A 22,213-nucleotide genomic window follows, 5' to 3' on the forward strand; every position below is an offset into this window, starting at 1 on the left:
AAAGCGTACAGATACCCTTTAATACAACAAGCATCGACGCGACGTCCATTACAATCCCGGAGAGTGCATGTGGGTCTGGATGCCCATTCGTCACCGGGCACTCTCTGAAAAGTTGCTGCGCCAGTATTTTGGTCTCTGCAAGGTTACACGCCATCTCACTGACATAACGTACAAAGTCGTGCCCCATAGTTCTGACCCCGGTTCACTCCGCCGTTGTCTTCGTGCTGAAGTTGTTCATGTAGTGCACATGAAGCTGTATTATGCGCATACGTGAACATTGCACCTCAGGAGCTCCATTTCTTGCCGTCAACTTTTTGAAGCGGCTGAGACGGTTGCTTTTCGCATGGGGGGCAATCGAAACACTGACGTGGGGCCTCCGCACTGAAGGAAGGCGCACGTAAAGGGCGACGTCATGAAAGACGATGAAGAGCATTGTCTGCCCGTTCTTCTTCTGGCCCACCATTAAAGAGACGGTGTCTATTTTTCCAGCATCTGTCTTCAACCTGTGTTACAATATATCAAGGGCATGCCTCCTATGAAGGCATGCCACCTGACGCCTAACCATGGGCCTAACCAGCCCATCTCGTCAGGAGGTGATGGTCAAAGTTGTGGTTTGATCCAGAGCCAATGAAACGCTTCGCAGTAGCGGTACAGCACTTGGAAAATGGAGGAACGATCACGCTAACGAAATTGAGGGCACATTCCTGTCATGCGCTACGATTCCCGGACACAAGTGGCTGTTTGGTTTACATGTTTTGCACATACATGCCTTTAAAAATTTTGTTTTATTTATAGTGCGGCACTGCTTATAGTGCAGAAATTCGTGACTCTGGCAACTTGCGTTATAAGCAGTCTATGCTGCATTGATTTTGCCACTTTGTGTCTTCTATATGCAACATATTATGTTTTGGTCACAAGCGCAAGGGGTGAATAGTGGCCGCTGGTCACAGAAACATCTCACGCCACTCATTTGGTGGCAAACAGGCTTAGATCTATGATGCCATTCACATAATAATTATATCATATTCAGCTATACAAAAGTATGAAACTTTGTGTTCACTAAATTATATGACGCATACGCATTCTATATATTCAATTCATATGTGGTGCACTGTTTTTGGTGCAAGTACAAGTTGCGAGAGAAGTCCTTTTAGCATCCATAGGGTTGCCTGCTATGTTTGAAACTAAGTATATATCATTTTAATAAACATTAGTGAACCTTTCCATTCTGACCCTTGCCTCACAGAACTGGTAGCAACATTTTGAACCTCTCCCTTTTTCCATCATATGCAGCCGCTAGGCTCGGGCTCGGTATTGAGAATCCGGGGCAGGCCCAGACTAGGCATAGGTAGAGCCACTTTTCACCAGGTCAGGCCTGGGATGGGTCACCAGTGAGGCCTGGGCCTTAAAATCTTAAACCTTAGACCTTAAAAAGTTGGCCTGCGCAGTGATCCAGATTCTGCAGCAGATGTACTATGAGCTGGATCAAACAAAAGCAATGGGGGTATTAATTCGTGACAACAGACAACCGCAGCATTTCTCACCAGGCGGCGGGAGCGAGCCAGGTCCTTCTGTAGTGCATCCATCATGCGGGCATGCCTCTCTTGAAGCTCCTCATACTTCCGCTGCAGCCGCTCTGCATCCACAGCCACATCCGAAGCCGACGAGCTAGACTGCACGGCGAACCGCACATGCTGCTCGTGCAAGCGCCGAAGCACACGTTCAGCGTGCGGAGACATGTTAACATCGGGTGAAGACTCGTCTTCTGGGGCCACTGAAAAGAGTTCACAGCATTTCTGCTCAAGCAGCTCAATGCAAATTATCAAAATTATCACAGAAAGTTTTTTGGACTAGATGAAACATTTTTAAGTGTTTACACATACGAAAAAACACTTGTTATTTTGAACTGATCAATCAGCAGGTTGTCCAGTTCTGTTTAATGCATAAATAAGCATCCTTTGGCGAATACCCCGTCGAAACCGTGTCTGTCCTGCAGCCCCTTGTAACTGAGAAAGAAATGCATAACTGGTCAAGTTAAGGCATTTAATCATTATAATAGTGTAACTGTAGAGTAGCTTTAGAACTGATATTTGAAAAATGATCAAGTTGCCTTCACCTCGACATAATCATTTGATGCAATAGAAGAGTATAATATGGTAACAATAACTGACTGGTAGATGTGATTTGGCAAAAAACGCATTGTGGTAGCGGTTAAGCTCAGTTTATACGACTGCCTTGAAGGGGCCAGGTGTGCAGAGACAAGTTCTTGCAATGGCACCAAAGAAACGTAAGCTTGGCAAAACGGAGAAGCAGTATAGGAATGCCGAACGACAACGGGAATATCATAGTTGGCAAAAGGAACACAGAGAACAGCGACAGGAACTAGGAGGTAATCAACAGAAGGAAGAGTAAACGAGGTGTTCAGAAGCGCATTGGAAACGACGTTATAGGGCAGCGCTTTATGAAAAAATACTACTATAGAAATTCTGAGAATTGTCTACTAATGTGTATGCATTATCTGGCTCCGGAAAAAGTGATGGGTAAACACACATAAGCAAATAACATAAGTTAGCAAAAGCAAAGTAACAGCCGAGTCAAAGAAAGCTTACGCATTAGTTGACAATCCTCAGAATCTCTGTAGCATTGTTTTGCTTGCCAAAGTACCACAAGTAGCCCGTGAATGTGGGGGCTGGTGCCTATAAGTCCAAATTGGGTATACCCAGATATTGTGCCCAACACTTAACGCGCTCCTGCAGAAAGTGTGCTTTGGAATAACAAAAGAACCAGGTTGCCAAACCAAACCCGAACCGGAATTCTAGCCAAATATGAACCCAAACCCAAACCAAACCTGTATTGAAAGAAATAATGGTTATGGTTACCGATTCGGAATGAAATGTTTCGAGCATATAGGATGCAAAAGGGTGCTCAATACATACGCAATTCTTCAAAATACAATAGAACCTCAGTGACACAATCTAGTTACGTATGATTTCACAGTGTCAACGTTCGCAATTGGGAACACGAAAAATGACCCAATACCGTTACTCTTCTTTTTGACCGGTTCGTACGTTCCCAGAGAACACTATCTGTCGGCAACAATGTTCACTATGCGAATGTTCAGTACCAAACTGCAATTGTAGGATGCATTTTTCGGCCACTAGATCCGATGTAAACAAGAAAACATGCAATGCACACGCAATCAAGTACAGTAGCCGCCCGCTGCAGCAGCTTCCCTGCCGTACTCACCCGCCCATCTCATGCAAAAACGCCAGCGTTGCCAGCTCAAAGTTCACTATTCCAGTACCAGCAAATCTCCTCCCGGCTCATTGTTCATTCATAGCTATTGCTGCCAATCTATTGCAAGAAGCATCGTCACCTATCTGTTCCACATTGCGTGACGTAGTGCCATTGTAAGTGTACCGCAAGCTTTGAGCAGGTGATAACTCAAAGGCACTGCCATCGTCGGCTGCAGGAGGCACAAAGTGAGCGTCACGTTTCGCTCAGGAGGAATCATAGGCAACGTATTCTGGCGCCCACCAGCTCGATTTTGTTTCGGTTTCGCAAAGAAAAATGAAAACATGCAATTAAATGACAACGGTAGCTCGGGCACCACCTGCTCCACACACATCGGCATCTCGTGCCACAACAATTCACGCCGAGTGGGCACGTCAAAACTTCCTGCCAAATGCCCCGCTCAAAGAAGCTGCAGACCCAGGCCGAATTCAAGGAGCACAAACGTAAGCTTGCCATGACAACGAGTGTATCAGGCCGCTCAGCCCACGTTGACATCTTCTTGTGCTCCAACGATTCGAGTAACGCTTCACATTACGTAGATGTAAACTATAGTTAAGTCTGCCAAATTATTCGACGACTTCAGATCATACGTTTTTCCCTTTGGTGCGCTGTTTGTATCGTTCTTTTCCCAAGAAGTGTGAGCGAGGTTCTATTGTTCTACTGTAATTACTTTTCAGTCAGCGCACCCCACAAAGCATTGTTACCACTTACGAGTTGCGTTATGTGCAAGAATGGGGCTAGACAATAGGTATGTGTATATACGGCCACCTCAGCAGAGATGCTTGAATTTCTGAGCTCGGCCATGCCAGTCGCTGCTGTCAAGCCATGCCTTGCCATGTCAAAATGTTGCCCTGCCACTGTCAAGGCGTGGAAGCTAAGCCCACCCCATGCAGACAAAGACATTCCCATTAATAAACTCTGTCCATTTCTCACTCATTCTCACAAACTAACCAATCCATTTGTAAACTGCACTTTGTAGAGAAAAATGCCGCTACTCATTCTTATCTGTCTCGACTGCTATTTTCCGATAGCTCGTTTTTGAAAAAGCCATTGCTAAAATAGTGGCGATGACGTCGATGTGAAAAGTTTATCCAAGTGGCGCACATCATGCTCCGAACGAGTACACAAGTAAAAAAAAAAGATTCAGCACGGAACCACACAGCCGCTGTTCTCGTTGTCGGCATCTAAGCTGTACCCTCAAGATCAACGACCCTACAACATCAGTGGGGTCAGGAGAAGCATGGCAGATCGACCACAAATCGACCACTGGGTTCGGCTGGTCCAATTAACAGTTAGAACTTCTGCTCGGCATTCAGCCAACCCTTCCTTTTCTTCTCTTGTTTCTTTGTAACACACTTGCTGTCTGGACTGAGTGTGGGTGCTAGTACTGCTTTACCCAATGTCATGGCTTCAGACTAGCAGTGCTGCGTATCTATGCTTGTTGCAACTTGTATGACAATTGGTACTCCTTTTGCATGTACAAAGCATCCTGTCCTTTGGAATGCCCTGTGTCCAATGCTACTTTCGAGAATGACAAAGTGAGTCGGACATTCATTGGGGCTTTTTTGTATCGTAGTTAAATAAGGCATCATGTTACTATTGGCTTTTTTCATGCACTGCATCGCTTAATAAAAAGAGGCAAACTTGGGAGCATGCCACACAGCACCAGCAAGATATTTGTAAAAGCGAGTGATAGCAACTATTTTCATGGTGCTTCTTCCCTTACTTTTTTCTTTCAGACAAATTTTATTCTTCTGAGAAGTACTTTGAGCTGTGCACTTCATGATTGCACTGCTTGCTCATTTCATGCTCATTCTAATCATTCATTTGTGGACATTGTGATGTACAGAAAATAATGTGCTTTGTTATATGTCTCATACCAGTTTATGTCATTTAACTTCATGACTGTAGCCTGTAATCCCTGTGCAGACTTAATGGTGTCTTTTATTTTTCAATATATTCACAACAAAACTATTTCTTTTTTTTTTTTTAAATCCGCAGTCGCGAAATTGCAATGTGCCATTTATGAACAAAATAAACCTTACGATGATTTGGCCTTGACTGTGAGAACTTTTGTTTAATGTCCATCTGCTTAAACGGTGCCTCACCAGGCCACACAGCAAATTTCAGTTATACGCTGGAAGTTGTTACATGCTCTCCAGGGAGCATTCTGCCACAAGGATTTTTCAGATTGTTTCATTAATGGCCGAGATAGAAATATTTCAGTGCCACAAACCCATGATTTCAGGAGGCGAGCTTCACTAAAAGCTAGAGAAAGAAAGGCAGTAAAATAAAAAACCCACAAAGTTGAGGGGATTGTTAAGGCCAACAAAAGAGCAGAGGTCCATCTAAAGCTCTAAAGCCTGCCAGAAAGCTTAGACACCTTGGTGCTCGTACTGTGACCAGAGATGGCACATGTGCGTGTAAATTGAGGAACACATGCTACGTCTCTTAACAATGGCACCGTCTCCACTTGGTATGCTTCACCGCACGACAGGACATATTGCGGCAAAGCTAACTTGAAAGGCAAATACTGCCAAATGAATTAATCCTTTCAAACGCCACTTTATCCCTTTGGCTGAAAACTTGCTTTTACCATGTTCTTGCTTCTTCAGTATCATAGAAAGCGTACAGCTGCAGAAAATATTAAGAATTTTCAATTGTTTGGTGAGTTCTGTCAAGTTTACAGAATGTGGACTCCATGCAAAAATTCACTACTGGGACATCAAATATGACAACATAATCTATTTCGTGTTTTGAAAAGCTTGAATAGCCCTCATCGAACCGCGTGAAAATTATCCCTGGTGCATGAAATTGTGAAAAACAATGAAAGAAGGGAATCCGCTGCATACAACATGCTGACAGCGAGGAACAACACCCAACCGTCTACCTTCATATTCATTTTGCTAAAACATTCTCCACATTATTCAAAATTGCAACACAATTCCAATCATAAGCGTTTAAATATGTATGCGACACATTTTAAACATCATTACTTTCATCAGTGCTTTTGCTGTTGATGCACTATCTTGCTGCACACAATTGTGTACACAGCGTCTGAAAGGGTTAATGGAGTTTCAGCGTTTTTTCTGCCTTTTGTTTAATTCAGCTCACCGGATAAGTTGATTAGTTTCGTCGGTCCCGTCAGAATAAAATTAACGGAAATCGACTATACATGCATTTGAAACCTCCTGTTGCTTTTTTTCTTATTATTTTCAATGTCATTGTGCACCAGACGTGAAATTACTCTATCACGGTGGATCTGTATCAAATGATGTAAACAAGCCCTTTGTTCCTGAACAGGCTATGCAAAATTTATGTAACTCGTATTCTATTCGAAAACTTTTCCCCCTGCTAATATGGATGACAATAAAAGGAAAAGTTGGAAGTTGGAAAGGGGGAGGACGCTTCAGGGCACCTCATTGCGTGCTGCACACTTTTGCAACAACACTACCTAAGATGACTGTCCTTATGTGTATGGCTGCTGTACAGCTGTACAACATTAAAACTTCATAGATATGCATGTAAGAACAATGGTTTCTGCTTCCCACATTTAAGTTTTCTCATTTCTTGCATCTCCTGGCAAAGACCGCAAATGCAGCATGCGGACAAGTCGATAGCACTGAACAGGATTTCACGATATAGGGCAGGATAAGGTTACTGCGCTGAACCAGTTCGCAAACCATTATAAATAGTTATTTCTTTGAATTGGAAGTGACCTGGAACAAAATCGGAGTGCGCTCAACCCGAAACAAACCGGTATTCTTTTTTGGTTCGACACCCTGGAAAGAACTTACCTTCAGTTTCGGATCGAAGCCGCTTTCTGGAGGTACCACTGCTGCCAGCACGCTTGAGGCCACGAACACCAGGCGACAGGAGCACTGGAGCCGGAAACAAGAAAAATAATGATGCAACCAAGAAATAAATGCATAGAAACAGCAACAAGTGGAGCCAAAACACTGATAACACCTACTTCCACACAAATCTTGTGCTGGCCTGTGCTGATAATGAATAAGTACTGCGTTGCTTCTTTTCATATCCCTGGCTGACGGGCAAACTTAGTGTCACTTTCAGCAAGTGAACTTCGTCATTTGTGTCATTCACAGGCTGTCACACTGAAGGGATCAGTGACACTCACTGGAGAACACGCCAGATGCAGTGAACTCTCACTTGAGTGAGAGTTCAAGGGACCCAAGAATATAATTCTCTAAACTGAACATTCACTAGAAGATGGAACTGCATAGGGCACAGTAGACATCGAGTCAAAGCGTGCAATGCAATTTATGGAGTTATGTACATCAATATATAGGAAGTGTGTAACAGTTACGTTGTTTCCTATTTTATTTTGAAAAAAAAAAAGCATCTAATTTTCATTTGCACTGGTGCTCTTAAAGCGCAAGAAGTAACAAAGCTGTCCAGAGAGTCTATGTTTTTGTGCACTTCCTCTGGCACAGTTTGTTGCCGAGACAGGAAGTCTCGCAACTTTCCAAGGCATCCCTACAGCCTCGGCTAGAATCACAGGATTCGAATCTGCCTCTGACATTGCATCTTCCTCGTCACTCTTCTTCTTCAGGATGATCACTGGAAGCAATTTCCAGATCTGATAGTTCAGCACAGGTAACCAGCACCCTGCCGCACTGCACATAGCTGCCGCTGGAGGGGCGATTTGGGGGTGGGGGCTATCAGCTATGCCAGTGCTGAAGAGCAGAAAACTTTGTTGAGCTTATTTCGAGATTGATCCCGGATCCACTGATCAAGTTCAATCAAATGAAATATTCGCTCTTCAGAAATTCATTTCACTGAAAGATTTTTGCATTGAATGCATAGAAAAACTTGCAAGGATTTTCTAAAAGTTTGTTATTCTGAGTTACTCATTAAACCAACGTTCGTGCAACTGAGCTTACAGTAGTGGGCTCATCAAACTCACTTCGTTTCATTGAAGTGTGTAGCCTTGATAGCAGTGTTTCAAAAATAGTAGAACATGCAATGCAGGGTCAGCATTACTTCGAGAACCATCTTTTTTGAGATTTCGCATCTCATAAGCACTCCTGTGCCATCTGCAATGAAAACTTCCATTCTTCCTCTGCTTAGCCTGAATGCAAGGCTGTTTTTTTTTTCTTCGCTCATATTGATTGATCATGTTAATGCAGTTGTACAGTATTAATTCACTAACACTAAAATTCACGCTATAATCTGATCATAACTACAACACAATGTTAATTTGTAGGCATTGGCTCAAATATGTATTGTGTCTACTGATTCGCCCATCAACACTACCATTAATTCCACATGACACTCTCCTTCCCCACGAATAATTGCACCATCAAGGTGAGGTTTGCTGTGGCAACATTCAATTGTTCTAAGTGTCATTAAATTTGCCCTTGTGACCAAGGTACAAGGCCTCACTGATCCAGCCATCCTCCACACCGTGTACCGCTGTCACAGCAACTGATTTCCGTCGGGGGAGAGCATTTCCTCCAAGGTCTCTCCTCAAAAGTAGGATGCCAGTGATGTTGGTCAATGCTCTAGCACATCACCGGCACTGGTAGGGTGATGAAGCACCGCCGTGTACAAAACCGACCAATCAGAAAATCAAAAGCAGTTGCTAAATTTGGTGATTATCCAAATCGGGTGCTGGTAACCACCGAGGCTAGTGCAATGGCTGTGCACAGCTGTCATATTTCAAAGATATAGAAGTTTTGTCCTGAACATTACATTCCATTATTTTTATCCCATGCTAAGGTTTCATCACGAAAACATTACTTAACTATCCTACTACAAAAGTTACATGACAGTAGTTAAGTTTTAGAAGAATGTGGTGCTAGTCAGTTAACACTGTACCAAAATGTGCCACAGCACAGTCATAACGTGTTCAAAAACTGCCCTGTCACATCTCTGGCATGCTTGTTGAACGTGACAGTGATGTGACCATCTGCTCGAGGCTAGTTAACATTCCTTTCTTTATAAATTCATGGCCACAATTTTGTAGTGATGCCTTTTCCCGATGCTAATGCCTTTCGGCACTTTTTGCATTCGTTAGTGGTTGCGTTTGACGCTCCACCCGGGGCAGGGCGTCTCTTGACCACTCACAAACGTGAAAAGCGCTGAAAGGCATTAGCATAGAAAAAGGCATGGCTACAAAATCGTGGCCCTTGTAGATCTGGGAACATATTCTGTAATAATTTTTTTCAAATTCGCCATTCGTTTCGCCCATTGTCATTGGCTTGCATGTAGCTGCATCTCCGCTATCGCTGCCATCATCCACTCAAGAGGACAGGTGATAAGGGATGACTACAGAACCAGACAAATATAATAGGTTACAAAATGTCACCTCTGCACAATTTTCAGCAACTTTGCTCTATTTCATACATAGCGAGCAGTACTACAAAGGCTAGGGAGGCTCCTCGCACTGGTCACACTTGTGACCAAGAAACAGTGCATCACATGAAGGAAGCTTAGATATAGGTATGCGTCGTGATTTTACCTAACATTTACAGCGGTAGAACAAGGAACGCTGCCGAGGCAAACGGTTCGACAAGGAGACTTGCTGACAAGTCTCCTTGTCGAAATGCTGGCTCCCCAGCAACATTCCTCATTGTACCACTGCTAATCACTTTAAGCCCCCCATCTTTCTGTAAGCTGCTCTCTTGTTTTGGATGTAACATCAAGGCTGTGGGTATCAGGCGCTTGCGATAGTTGTGTGACGCTGCTCCATTGCGTTTCTGAGAGCTTCATGTCCTCTTCTGGACGGGATGGCATGTCCTGGATAGGGTTGGCAGCAGGTCATAAAACACTGTCACTCAGCTGTCATCCCGCCCATGGGAAGGTCAATGGGCTTCCCCCAGTGGCCGACTTTTGGGCGGAATTCAGGCCCCTGCTTGCATGCGCTCCGGGTATGCGTGCGCAAGGCGAGGTCTGAGGTGACCACATCAGGGCATCGGAAGGTGCGTACGTGTTCCTCTCTGCCGGCAGCGGCCCTTTCGTCCGCTGCCGGCCGATGGTTACTTCGGCTAGTCAGGTCCCGGCCTCAGCGGGTGCAAGCACACTTCCGTCATCTCGATGTCCTGTGGCAGCACCTTCAGATCGTGCCCCTGTCTGTCTTCTGTGTTCATTTTCTCTGCCATGGGGATGTGCGATGGCAGGTGCTGGCTGAAGGATAGGCAGCCTCTCTTTGCTGTGTTCTTTGTTTTCTCTGTCGCGGTGCACCATTAGAATCCACCAGCAACACTTGGCCATGTTTTGTGCCGCAGTTAGATGTAGATTTGGACATGCTGTTTAAACCACGCTGTATCGAATTCCGGCTTAATAAATGTTATTTGTTTTTTCCAGAGAGCTTCACCTAAGGTCTCCCTTGCTGCGCACGTGGTCCTGCCTTCCCCTAGCTGGGACTGGTGTGGCACGTGCATGCGTAGCGGCGCGTCAGCACACAGAACAGGTCGGAGCTGGTGTGGATGTGGTGCCCAGGATACATGGCGGCTCAGAGTGCTCAAACCCGCTGTGGCTGTCCGGCATGCACAGTCAGAGCATGTAAGCTCCCCACTCTGCACACTGTGCTCCGCAATCAGGACCGTTCTGAATTTTGTATTCGTATCGGCCTACCCTTGTACAGCTAAACCTCGATACAACGAAGTAGGTAAAAGTGACAATTTGCTTTGTTATATCAAAATCTTGCTGCATTAAAATTCAACCTTTTATACAAATAAGCACAGTCACCAATAAATTTTTCTTACATGGAAAGGGGCCGCAGAACTTTCCAAATTATCGGGCAATCGAAAAAAAACAACTTTGAATGAGAAAACAATTCATTTTGATGAATTTGGAAGTTGACGACGTATGATACAGTTTCATGCCACGTTGACGATATCTTCACATAGGCAGTAAGAATGAAGCAAAGCCAGTCACACTTCCGCGTGCACTACGCCCCCGCGACTGATAGCGTCGGCCGCACTGGGACGACGCTATCACAAAAAGCGTCAGCAGCGGGGAGCAAATGCTTCATCTGCCTCTCACTCCCAACGGGTCACCGAAACTCGAGATTATGCAACCTTCAATACTAAATGCGCAGGAAGACAGCTTACATGATGCCACGCCCTCTGGGAACACCCGCTCTTTCCACATGCGACAGATTACGTCTAAAGCAGGGTGCGCGGCTGTGCGTGTGCTCAACTTGCGCTTACAGCCATGTGCAGCCATGGCCGAGACGCGCGCCAGCTTACCCAGCTCCTTGAGTGCGCTTGATCGTGTGACCACGAGCTCGGTCTCCTCCCCCTCTTTCCCCTAACTCGCATGAGAAGACGGCACTCACGAAGCCACCATCTTTCTCACCCTCGCACACTTTCCCTTGCACCTAAAGCACAAAGTGCGCGGGGAGTGATAAGATCTTATCGTACTTATACCTTATATGGAACACGTTGCGGCTTCACATCAGTGGTCACTCTTGTCACGCCCCTCGCCATTTGAGAGGTGCATTTGCAAGCAGCCTCTTGTGATTCAATCATTTGACCACCTGTGTCCATGGAAGTTTCCATTTATTGTCTCGGCATTCCTTTGCTGCGGAAGCGAGATTTCGTTATATTGAAATCGGATACAAAGACACTTCGTTATACTGAGGTTCTAATTACATGGTGTTCTATGGATAAGAGATTATGAAAAGTTAAGTACTTTCTTATATTGAGAATTTTGTTATATTGAAGTTCATTATATTGAGGTTGAACTGTATAATGTAATTGTTCATTTCATTTAGTTTATTTACATTGCCCATAATAGTGTTACTTTGTTTATATTTTGAATGACAGTGTTTAATGGTAATAATTAATGATTAGGTTAGGCTGAGCACGCGCTCCGCTAGTCTGCCCACGTCAGACCGTTAGGAAGGCACTTTAGGAAAGGAGAGTGTGGGGATTGCGATTGTCCATTTTGTCGCGGCGTCATAGCACAGCACGTTTTGGGCATAAGGGCCGCAGTGTGACGAAGTCACTTTCAAACTTCAAGCAAGCGGACCGACGCTTTCCCTCTCTCTTTCCTCTGAGGGCACTGTACAGCAGTGAGACCATAGCACTTGCTGCTGTTCGCCCCCAAATGGACCAGGGGCTCTCTCGATTGGTCTGCTTGGGTGGGAACTCATGTCCCCTCTCTACTAGTGGCTCGAGCCATCCAGACAGCAGAGGCACAGGAAGAAGCTCTCGGACGGCGAAACGGTGCGTACCGAATTCTGACTCTCCCGGTCACCCCTTTTGTTCGTCGGCCTTGCCGAAGGTCCTCAACCCGAGGTGGGTGCACACCTATTCGCTGCTCTTGTTCTGGAGGCTACGCCAGAGATGCAGCTCACATGGGCGGCTGTACTGTGCCGGGTCACCCTCAGAGGCTATACCGAGCTGAAGGTACGTTGCCCTGGTAGCACGGTCGTTGGGAGCCATCTTCCCGTATAGCAGCTTGTTACAGCATTCTCTAATACTGAACTGGCGTCCTTGACTTGCGGGAGCTTCGGCTCATGCGTGCGGAGCAGCTGGGGTGTAATAGTTAGTCAATGCCAAACTAGTCGTACATAAACGCCTTCTTTGTACTCTGGGCCTTCTTCTTGCGGTGCTCTGCCTTGCTCCTAGTGGAGCCTGCACGAGAGTCCGCTTTCGGACACACGCAACACATGCGGCTGAATTGATCGTCCCCCCCAGGGGCTCGTATCCTCCAAACAGTGCTGTGGTCTATGTGACTCCCGGTGGAGCACCGCGAGATGGTGACCACAAGGCACACATTTATGTCAGGGAAACAGAAGATGCCGCAGGTCCTAACCTATTTACCACAGTACAAGCAATGTGACAGGTTTCTGCAACCAGCAGCTGCAGTGCACCAACTGCGCTCACAACCAGAACATGGTGTGCCCCACGCTGGACGCCCGCAAAGGTGCACGTATAAATGTGCAATTTGACGGAACCTTACCTTCACAAGTTTTGGTTGTAATACGTGAAACAGTTATTCCATAGAAAGCATTGCAGACAGGAAACCTTCCTTGCTTGGATACTTAAGCTGTCCCCCTCATCACTATTATCATCATTAGGCCCGTCATGATGATGATGACGAACAGCATCTCTTGATAATCAACACTCTTTTTCATGTTCCCCTTGCCTTGGTGTCGAAACTATCCCCACTCGTGCTGCATGCATCAACCACAACACATAACAAAAGATGGCATTCTTGCCTTATCGCATCTTGTCTACTGCTGCCTGCATGTTCAAGGTAATGACACCATCCTGAAGGATGTAAAGCACTGAGGAAGTAGCAAAATAACTGCACCTGACTTCTTTACCGGACGTGATCGCTTGCGTAGTGGCCTGTCGTCGTCAGCACGCTAGTAAAGAGAAAAAAAATTAAAATAGAGGAAATCTCATAGCAACAAATTAAGAGTTATATTCCAGTATACCTTGAATTTCCGTTCATACTCACCACTCGCAAACACACACACACAGAAAATGGGTGTTCTAGCAACAACTGCCTCATATTGGTAAAAGCAGAGAGCTTTAAATAAAATTATTTTTGCTCGCCTAAAGTGGCAGTGGCAGAGAGCTGAAATTGCAGGAGAGTTTCCAATGTGCTCCTTAATTACGAAGTTATACTAATTATTCTTTTGATTGATACCTTTAGCTTGCATATGGAAATACTGCAATCTTAGCTGGTCATGCAAGAATGTGGGCTGCATGCAGCGGTATAAAACTTGGCTCGCATGTTCGTGGCAACATTGTCTAGAGATCGAAAACGTTTTCTTACCGCACTCAAAAGTTTATGCAGTGCCCCTTTAAATCATCAAGTCTGCATCATTGTGGGACTGACCTTTTTGTTGACAGATTATTGATTCCCGGGGCTTTACATCCCAGGCAAAATTTTGATCACCCAGAGTCCTCTAACATGTGCCTAAATTTGAGTACGCAAACACTCTTGCATTCTGCCCCCAACAAAATATGGCTGCAAATCGCACTCATAACTTTGTGACCAGCAGGACATCACAGTCACCAAAAGCCACAGTCCGTAACCACTTTGTCATGTAAGCACAAAGTCTTTCCTGAAATGCAGAATTTCAAGTAACAGTAGAAGCATGGTGAAGAGAGTTAACTAAAAGTTATGCATTTTAAGCAGCACACAAACGAGAACGACTTAAGTAAAACACGAGAACTTGTGTCCAAGTCAGACTTCAACAATGCCAAGCTTTGATTTTTATGAAGGAACCAATTTTAATTGGACGGCACTTAAGCCTTTCATTTATTTTTTTTGTTCATGTCACTTTAGGAGGCCTTTTCTTTATTTGTTCTAAGTTTGCTATTTGTATATTACCATGTCTTTCTACACAAACTTCCACTTGAAAGACAGTGCTTGTTTTATGTTTTCTCTATGTTGTCCTTTCCATTGGTGTGCTGCTTACATTAAATAATTTCAACTCAAGAAAAAAGACACACACCTTGTCGACCTCCGCCAACCGCCGCCTCAGCTCTGCCAGAGTAGCCTTCAGTCTCTCCTCCACACTGGTGTCGGATTCCGTCGACTCCGAGTTTTCCAGCTTTGGCGTGCCACGAAGCCAGTACGGACTTCCCTGCCTCCTATTCTCCGAAGCGGTCTTCGGCCTACCATAACCCGAGGCACCGTCTGCAAACCTCTTCGCGTCGACATCATCTAGACCGGATTCCGTCGTCACATAGCTCAATGGGGGAGATGGCGTATCTGAGCTGGGCAGGTTTCGCGGCGGGCACTTGGGAAAGGCACGTGACGTGGTACGAGCAGTCGCACTGCGTGCTTTGGCAGCGACGTAGTCGCAGAGGAAGCAGGAGGCCTCGCTGTACAGGGACTCTGAATCCTCCGAGTACGACTCTTGAGGCGTCGAGTGGCTCATTACGGTGCCGTTGGCACCGCAACGGTGGCAAGCTTTACCTGGGTAGAAAAAGCAGAGCACAGGCAAGGCTGGAGAGATATGCAAAAGCAAGCTTGCACCGGAACATCTGGCATCACATGCATTTTTTGCTGCCCGTAGGGAGCATGCCGCACTCATTTCTCCCAGCCCACAGCACCAGCGGGAAGCATGGGGGGGTGTACCATGTCGCTCCCTCCTACAATGGTGCTAGTGTCTACCAAAAGAATATGTAAAATGCTATTTTCTTCCGTATTATTATGAAAGAAAGCTTTTCTCAGAACATGAGGCACTCGTGTCTGGTTGTGCAGTTACACGACTACACAGTGCCAGTGGGCTGCTGGAGCTGGAGGAAAGATGACAAAGTGCGCATTCAATATGCGTCAGTTTCAATAGCACGTATTTGTTGTCGTCGCTAGTACTGTACAAAGTAAACATTAAACATTAATTGAATATGTATTACAGGTTGGGTATGAATTTTTCCTGAAATTTCATTATAAGAAAACTTTATTTGTCCAGTCATGACTATGCTTTAGCCCAAGTCACTTTCAAGACAAGCCAAACCACCCACACCCCAGCATTCTTATGGCGACACAGTGCCCACTGAGAAACTCAGCTAGACAGTGGCACCAGATATTCCTGTGTGTGATAATCGAAAAAAACTGTATGCCGGCAAAAAAGCGAAGTGGCGCCCTCTGGACGAGCACTACAACACAACTCTGGTGACTCTTAAACAACCCACAAGGACGAGTGCAGCTGGCCAGAAATGTTTACGGGATGTGGGTTGAATTTATACTCTGTTAAAAAACAGTGTTTCTAATTTACTTGCTAAAAAGCAGAAATGACTGGCCACATGTGCAGGGGCCAAGGCAGCTGTTGCGTTGTTACATAAAATAACAGAATAAAAAACTGTCACCAAAGCTGTCTCAATGAAAATGAGAATCGATACAAAATCAGCATTGAAAAACATAATTATAGTGAGTGAGTATAGTGAACAATAGTGAATGAGTAATAACAAGTACATAGTAATGAAGCCAAAATGAGACACTGGGGGAAAGAAAACAACAACAACAACAATCAAAAAGCAATGATTGTCACTGTATCTGCTATCATGAATACGTACATTCCATTCTAGACTTAAATGTGCCCACAATACCCATGTTTACTACCGCAACAGGCATTCGATTTCATTCGACTCACTGATGGATAACTGGGCAGATGACAAAAGTTACTACAGATCGAGATGTTTAAGTTCAAGGCTATGCCGCCCCCGCTCCACGGGAATTCAGCTTTTTCACAAAGCCCACGTCCCACACTTTTGTAGCGTGCTGTGTGCGTGAGGCTTGGGAGCTCAAAGGGCAAAGCAAAAATTGGAGGAGAAGAAAACATACGGCGTACACCCCGTTCCGAGGAGGATGCGGGAAGTGACGAGTCCGGTGACGAAAGCGTCGAAGACATAGACGATGAGGAGACTCCCTGCGTGTCGAGACACCCAACGAGAATCTCGAGCAGGTCCAACACGACGTGTGGGTTGCGCGCGACGACATCGCGGCCATCGATGTGTGGCAGGGATGTCAGCAGCACGCGATCCACAAGTACGTTGAGAGCTGCCTGCACGTTCAATGCTTCTTCCTCACGAGTCCGTGGGTTTTCTATGAGCCCTGCAAAAATATTTCGTCACCACAACTGACTGGCCTGGTTTGATTTTGCTGGTGTTTCACCACTCTTGATTAGTGACCGGGGATCGCTACTGTGAACAACCTTCTTCAGAGTACTGTATTGTTTGGTTTGGTTTCAGGAAAGCAGCTACTTTTTCTTAGCCCTTCTTTGAAACAGTTATTGTAGCCGCTGCATGTACGTACGCGGAGCTTCTTGGACCTGTCCTGTTTGCTATTGTTATTTGTACTCAAGTGCACATTAAAAGGTGCTTTCAGAAGTGGTGAAAAATGTGATGTGCTCAGATACATGTTTTAAGGAGACATACATGCAACATTTTACTTCCTGACACCATCACCTTGCTCCAGTGGTCTTCTATTTGAATATTCATATTACAGTGCAAATGTAAGTCACCTCTGCTTAGTACAAACACAGCACAGTTTCTAGGAAAGTAACCTAACAATCCCGGTTAACTCGGCGTTTCCTTTCAGAGTCCCTTTAATCTACCAGCCAACCCTCCCGGCCTTCAGTGGCATGTATTCCCACCTGGCACTTCGAGGCCACAGCAGGCCCTGAACAGCATGAGGACCAGCTGATGGGAGAGGGCCGAGAGCTTGCCAATCCGAGGGTGGGGTAGCTGGCATTGTACGATGATCTTGTTGACAAGTTCCAGGCACGCTGCATATTGAAGAACGAGGAACGTGACTACAAAGAAAGGGGCATCAGAAACTAGGCTAAAAAAATTTATTGAATCAATATCTGGGAGGAGTTATTGCATGCCTAAACCACAATCTGATTATGAAGCCTGCCGTACTACTACTGTTGTCATTGTGTTGCATGACAAAACACTCACCTACAGTGTGAGAAATTTCTCGGACGTTTTTGCCCATTCTCCAGCCAAGGAGTGCCTGACCAGATTGTGCACACATCACAATTAGTGCTTTGCATTCTCTAAGATATGCAAGCAGCAATGATTAGTCAGCAACGTGTGGTAAGACGTGCGAACTGCAGATGAACTCGACCTGCAGGATTAGATTCTGTGACTGGAAACTTAGGCATGTCGCTGATGTTGTGATTTGAGCCTTGCCTGTCTATCTGGGCCCTAAGTTTGCCCAATAAAAGCAGGAGAGAAAAAGCACTGATAATAATGATGCTTAAAGAGTGCCACATACACCTAGAGACACTTTTGATTGGACTTCTGCTGCTAATGTGCAAACAATTTTAGTGAAGATGTATGGATGTTCGCTGTCGGTGACAGTATAATCGCCATGTAGCAGGTTCACTCCTTTCATTGTTCTTCACAATGTTTCACAATGCATGTATTATTCAAGTTGCTGTACAGCTGCTTTCTGAACGCAACAGACCTGAAATAGCTGACGTTCTTATGTTTTATGTATCTGTAAAGCGTTCTTGTGTGGAGTCCACATTCTGCAAACAGCCTTTAAAGAGGACCACAGCAGACGGCACCGTGCGCCAGGTGGTTAGTGTGTGTGGCATAACTACCAGCACACCTTAATGCACCACGGGTGCAAACTAATCTCAGAGGTCATGCTGGTTCTCTCAACGTTCCAAGTTCTGTGCTACTTTTGACAAGTGATTTTCTTCGCTTCACGTGTCAAAAAACGTTAAGTTTCGCTAGCTTTTCATGACGCATACACTCGTGTTTTGAATGTAAAATTTTTCGTGGAGGCTGCTACATGTCTACACTATCTGAAAGTAAGCTTTTTAAGCATCCATAATTTCATTGCAGAAGGACTTAAGGTGTGAGTGCCATTTATTGTTTGCACAACAGAATCCAATCTTAACAACACAGAGGCTTAAGAAAAGAAAGCAATGTGCAGAGGCCAACAACGTGCAACAGTGTGTAGCCATTTGTCTGTTATGACACAGATTGGCAAAGTGCTTAATTTTTTGGAGAAAGTGCATAAAATAAAGGACAAGGCTTCCGGTGTCGAATATTACTTGGGCCAAACGGGTCCCAGCCTCAACACTAGGCTGCATGAGCATAGTAACAGTTTAAAATGATCCTGCCTTGTTAAAATTGCAGACGTACTTTGAAGCTGACAGAAATTAAACTTATTTGGTGCGACCATAACTATGGAGCAAGAGTTTCGAAGCTGACAGAAATACAAGTTATTTGGTGTAACCATAATCACAGAACATGAGTAATCACCAGAGGTCTATCGTATCCAACTACCGTATTTATTCGAATATAGGTAAACTTTTTTCTTTCGTAAATGTTACGCAAGGTTAGCCATCTACTTATATTCATGACCAAAGGTAGCAAAGTTGCCAACTTAACAAAGTTCTTCCTTCGTGCCTGCCATGAAGCCAGTCTGGCTTTATGCAATGCTGCATATTCAATGCACTTGACAGAACCAATGACAACATTGTTTAGAGTGACAAGGCCGCCTGCAAAGCAACCAACGACGATTTCTCTCGCACTTCCGACAAGGATGCAGCTTGTGGCATCAACTAGCGAGATTTAAGTAGCTGAGCTTACGGCAAATAAATGTACACCATGTTCAAAGTTTTTCTAAAGAAATATGGGTCGACCTATATTCACATTACAGTCAAACCCGGATATATTGTATAGAACGGACAGCTGCAAAATCCTCTTGAAAATTTCTGTATAATATTTTTATTTCATATATCGAATTACCTATATATCAAACATTTTTGTGATCCCCTTCAGATTCGATATATCCGGGTTCGACTGCATCATTTTTCAACATACAGAGGTCAACCTACATTTGTGTTTAAGCTACTTTCGAGTAACTATGGTAGCGCAAGGTAACTTGTATGCTAGGCATGCCTTTCTAGTGCAGCATGACAGTGAATTCAAGCTGTAAGCCACATGAAGCTTCAACCTGTTTTAGTCATGTTGCTTTCGTGGTTTATAAGCGCTTTCTAAGGTTGATAGAGTGGGAACGTCCAGGGCCATGATTTTGTATTGATGCCTTTTCTCTATGCTAATGCCTTCCGGCACTTTTCACGTTCATGGGTGGTAGCATTCAACATCCCGCCCTGGGCAAAACGTCTCCTGACCACTCACTAACGCGAAAAGTGCAGGGAAGACAGCATTGGAAAAGGCATCGCTACAAAATCGTAGCCCAGCTGACACAGGTGTGATTTTCAATGTACCACTACTGTTTTTTTCTTTGCGTACAAGTTTCAGTAAATGTTCAGCTGTAGTCCTTTGTATTGTGTGCCTTTTGTAATATTAACAGGGTATCATGGCACAAGGGCTCATTTTCTCACCTGCGCAGCAACCAACTCATTATACCATCTTTTAATGCAACCTGTTCCAAACATGTACCAAACAGAGAACGACCTCGGGCATGCTGAGCAATACTCCATCATACGTCACGAAAACCAGAGGTCGCAGTCATGCAGTGTCACAAGCCAGTCACGCAGAGATCAAGTCCGCCAAAATCTGAGCACATTGTGTACCCACCAAGAAAGTAGGCGTGAGAAGGTAAGAAAGGCGCACCGCTATTTGAGAGAAGCTACAGCACAGCAGAATTCAAACATATTCGTATTACAACTGGTGCTTGATACCTGAGACACCTGGCAAAGACTGATAACATAGTCGCTCTTGAAACAAGCAGAAAACTTGCCCGAGTGAAATTTCTTTTATAACTACAGCACCATGCCCTTCAGCTCAATCCCACTGGTTATCTGCAACCGTTGTCAACTTAGAATACCAGGCATCGGCATTTGCAAATTTTAGTGCCTAAATTCGCATGCATAAATAATTGCAAGCACTTTTCTTCCCCAGAACAGTAACAGATTGGAATGATTTACCACACATTTTTATCAAAGAGTGTATGGGCATTGCTTGATATTATTTTTACCTGTAGCATTTATTGCTTAAGCGACCACCAGTTGTCTTCACACATTTATCTGCCTACGAGCATACATGCGTGCTTTGATTCTTTTCCCCAGAATATTATGTATAATAGTACTATGTGGGTATTATGTATTTACCGTTAACAAGCGCTATAGCTTGTTTGCCTGGATACAATGCTCCCTCCCAGTCCTGATTTGCCCATGCAAAAATGGCCAGCAGTATTTTGTAAATAAAATAACAAATAAACAACACTTATCCTGTGTGAATGCAGAGACGTGCAAGGTAAAGGACCAAAGAATGGTCGATGTGGTGCATGCTTGACATTCAGCACAACAGTCATGGTAAGGCTTGAAACAACTGCAGCAGGCTGACTGACATGCAACCCCCACTTCAGATTTTCGTGATCTAGAGAGAAGTTTGGCAGAGAACAACCTATGCCGCAAAGCCATGTGCATGTCTTGGACTGTTCATATCAAAATATAATTAGTCATTCTGTGCACATTAGAGGAACTGAGGTACTGTACCGTGGTTACGAGGTCAGCAGCTATCTACTAAGGCAAGCAAGAAATTTTCGTGTCAGTGTCCCTTCAAGCAGAAGCATAGTGTAAAATTTTACGCTAGAGAAATGAGAAACATTACATTCTCACAGATTCTGTGACATGAATGACTAGGAAAAAAAAAACATTCCTGGCGTTACCCTCGCATTTTCAGTGTCGCTCTGTTTGAAAGCGAAATGAATTCTGAAACTGCGAGCACGCGCGCTTTCCATACTGTAAACACGCCGTCGTTCAATACACCATTCATCAGACGGACCGCGGAGTCATGTCGCAGCTGGCAAAATGTCACGGCCAGGCACAACGCAAACACACGTAGGCGTCGTTTGATGACGCTTTCAACGCACGGACGTAGAAGGACCGCAAGAAAAATGCAAAGCAACCAATCGCACCTATTTCCGCCTTCAAGTCACTCATACCGCTGAAGCGATCGACGATGACTGGCGTGCCAGCTCGAAGCAATGCAGGGATCCACGGCTAATCAAGGTGAAGAGTGAAGAAAAAATTCGCTAGGTGGTCGCTAGCGATTTCAAGCTTCCCTCCACGATCGCCGAGCCATTGCGCGCTGCCGTGGCCTGTCGACCGCTCCGCCCTCTCGGCGTTGACGTAATCCCACGCTGCGGTGCTTTTCCACTGCACGTTTCGGCGTCTACGGGCGTTTCCACGTCCCGTACTTCGCTGCGGAGGCGATGTACCCGAGCCGAAACGTGAGTTTCGGCGTAAACTACGACTTTTGAGCTCTGCGCGGGCCCAACACAGCGCACCTACCGAACACGCACAAGGGTCACGCAGGGGCTGGCCTGGCCTGACGCGAGCTTCGCTTTCCGGCCACCGCATACCTGGGCGCTGCGTGTCTCCAACTAAAAATAAACCGAAACCATTTTTCCGGTTGCCAAACGGCGCAAATGTTCCGTTTGTCTATGCCACGTGAGACGTTCGCGGCGAGTGCTGACGTAGATCTACGTC

General features: G+C 45.1%; 1 protein-coding gene across 1 annotated transcript in view; it reads right to left on the reverse strand.

Moving 5' to 3' along the window:
* The window catches only part of LOC142590230 (uncharacterized), a 38,072-nt gene extending 16,004 nt beyond the window's left edge, over nucleotides 1-22,068 (reverse strand). Inside the window, exons 1-7 of the mRNA XM_075702158.1 lie at nucleotides 21,640-22,068; nucleotides 17,387-17,518; nucleotides 16,576-16,845; nucleotides 14,741-15,207; nucleotides 13,585-13,639; nucleotides 7,092-7,175; nucleotides 1,545-1,774 (exon numbers count right to left, since the gene is read on the reverse strand). Of these exons, the coding sequence (XP_075558273.1) occupies nucleotides 1,545-1,774; nucleotides 7,092-7,175; nucleotides 13,585-13,639; nucleotides 14,741-15,207; nucleotides 16,576-16,845; nucleotides 17,387-17,518; nucleotides 21,640-21,664 (1,263 nt within the window). The 5' untranslated portion in view covers nucleotides 21,665-22,068. The remainder of the gene's footprint in view (nucleotides 1-1,544; nucleotides 1,775-7,091; nucleotides 7,176-13,584; nucleotides 13,640-14,740; nucleotides 15,208-16,575; nucleotides 16,846-17,386; nucleotides 17,519-21,639) is intronic.
* Nucleotides 22,069-22,213: the final 145 nt, after the last annotated feature.

Source organism: Dermacentor variabilis, chromosome 8 (assembly GCF_050947875.1).
Source record: "Dermacentor variabilis isolate Ectoservices chromosome 8, ASM5094787v1, whole genome shotgun sequence".
In the NCBI taxonomy this organism is placed as follows: Eukaryota; Metazoa; Arthropoda; class Arachnida; order Ixodida; family Ixodidae; genus Dermacentor; species Dermacentor variabilis.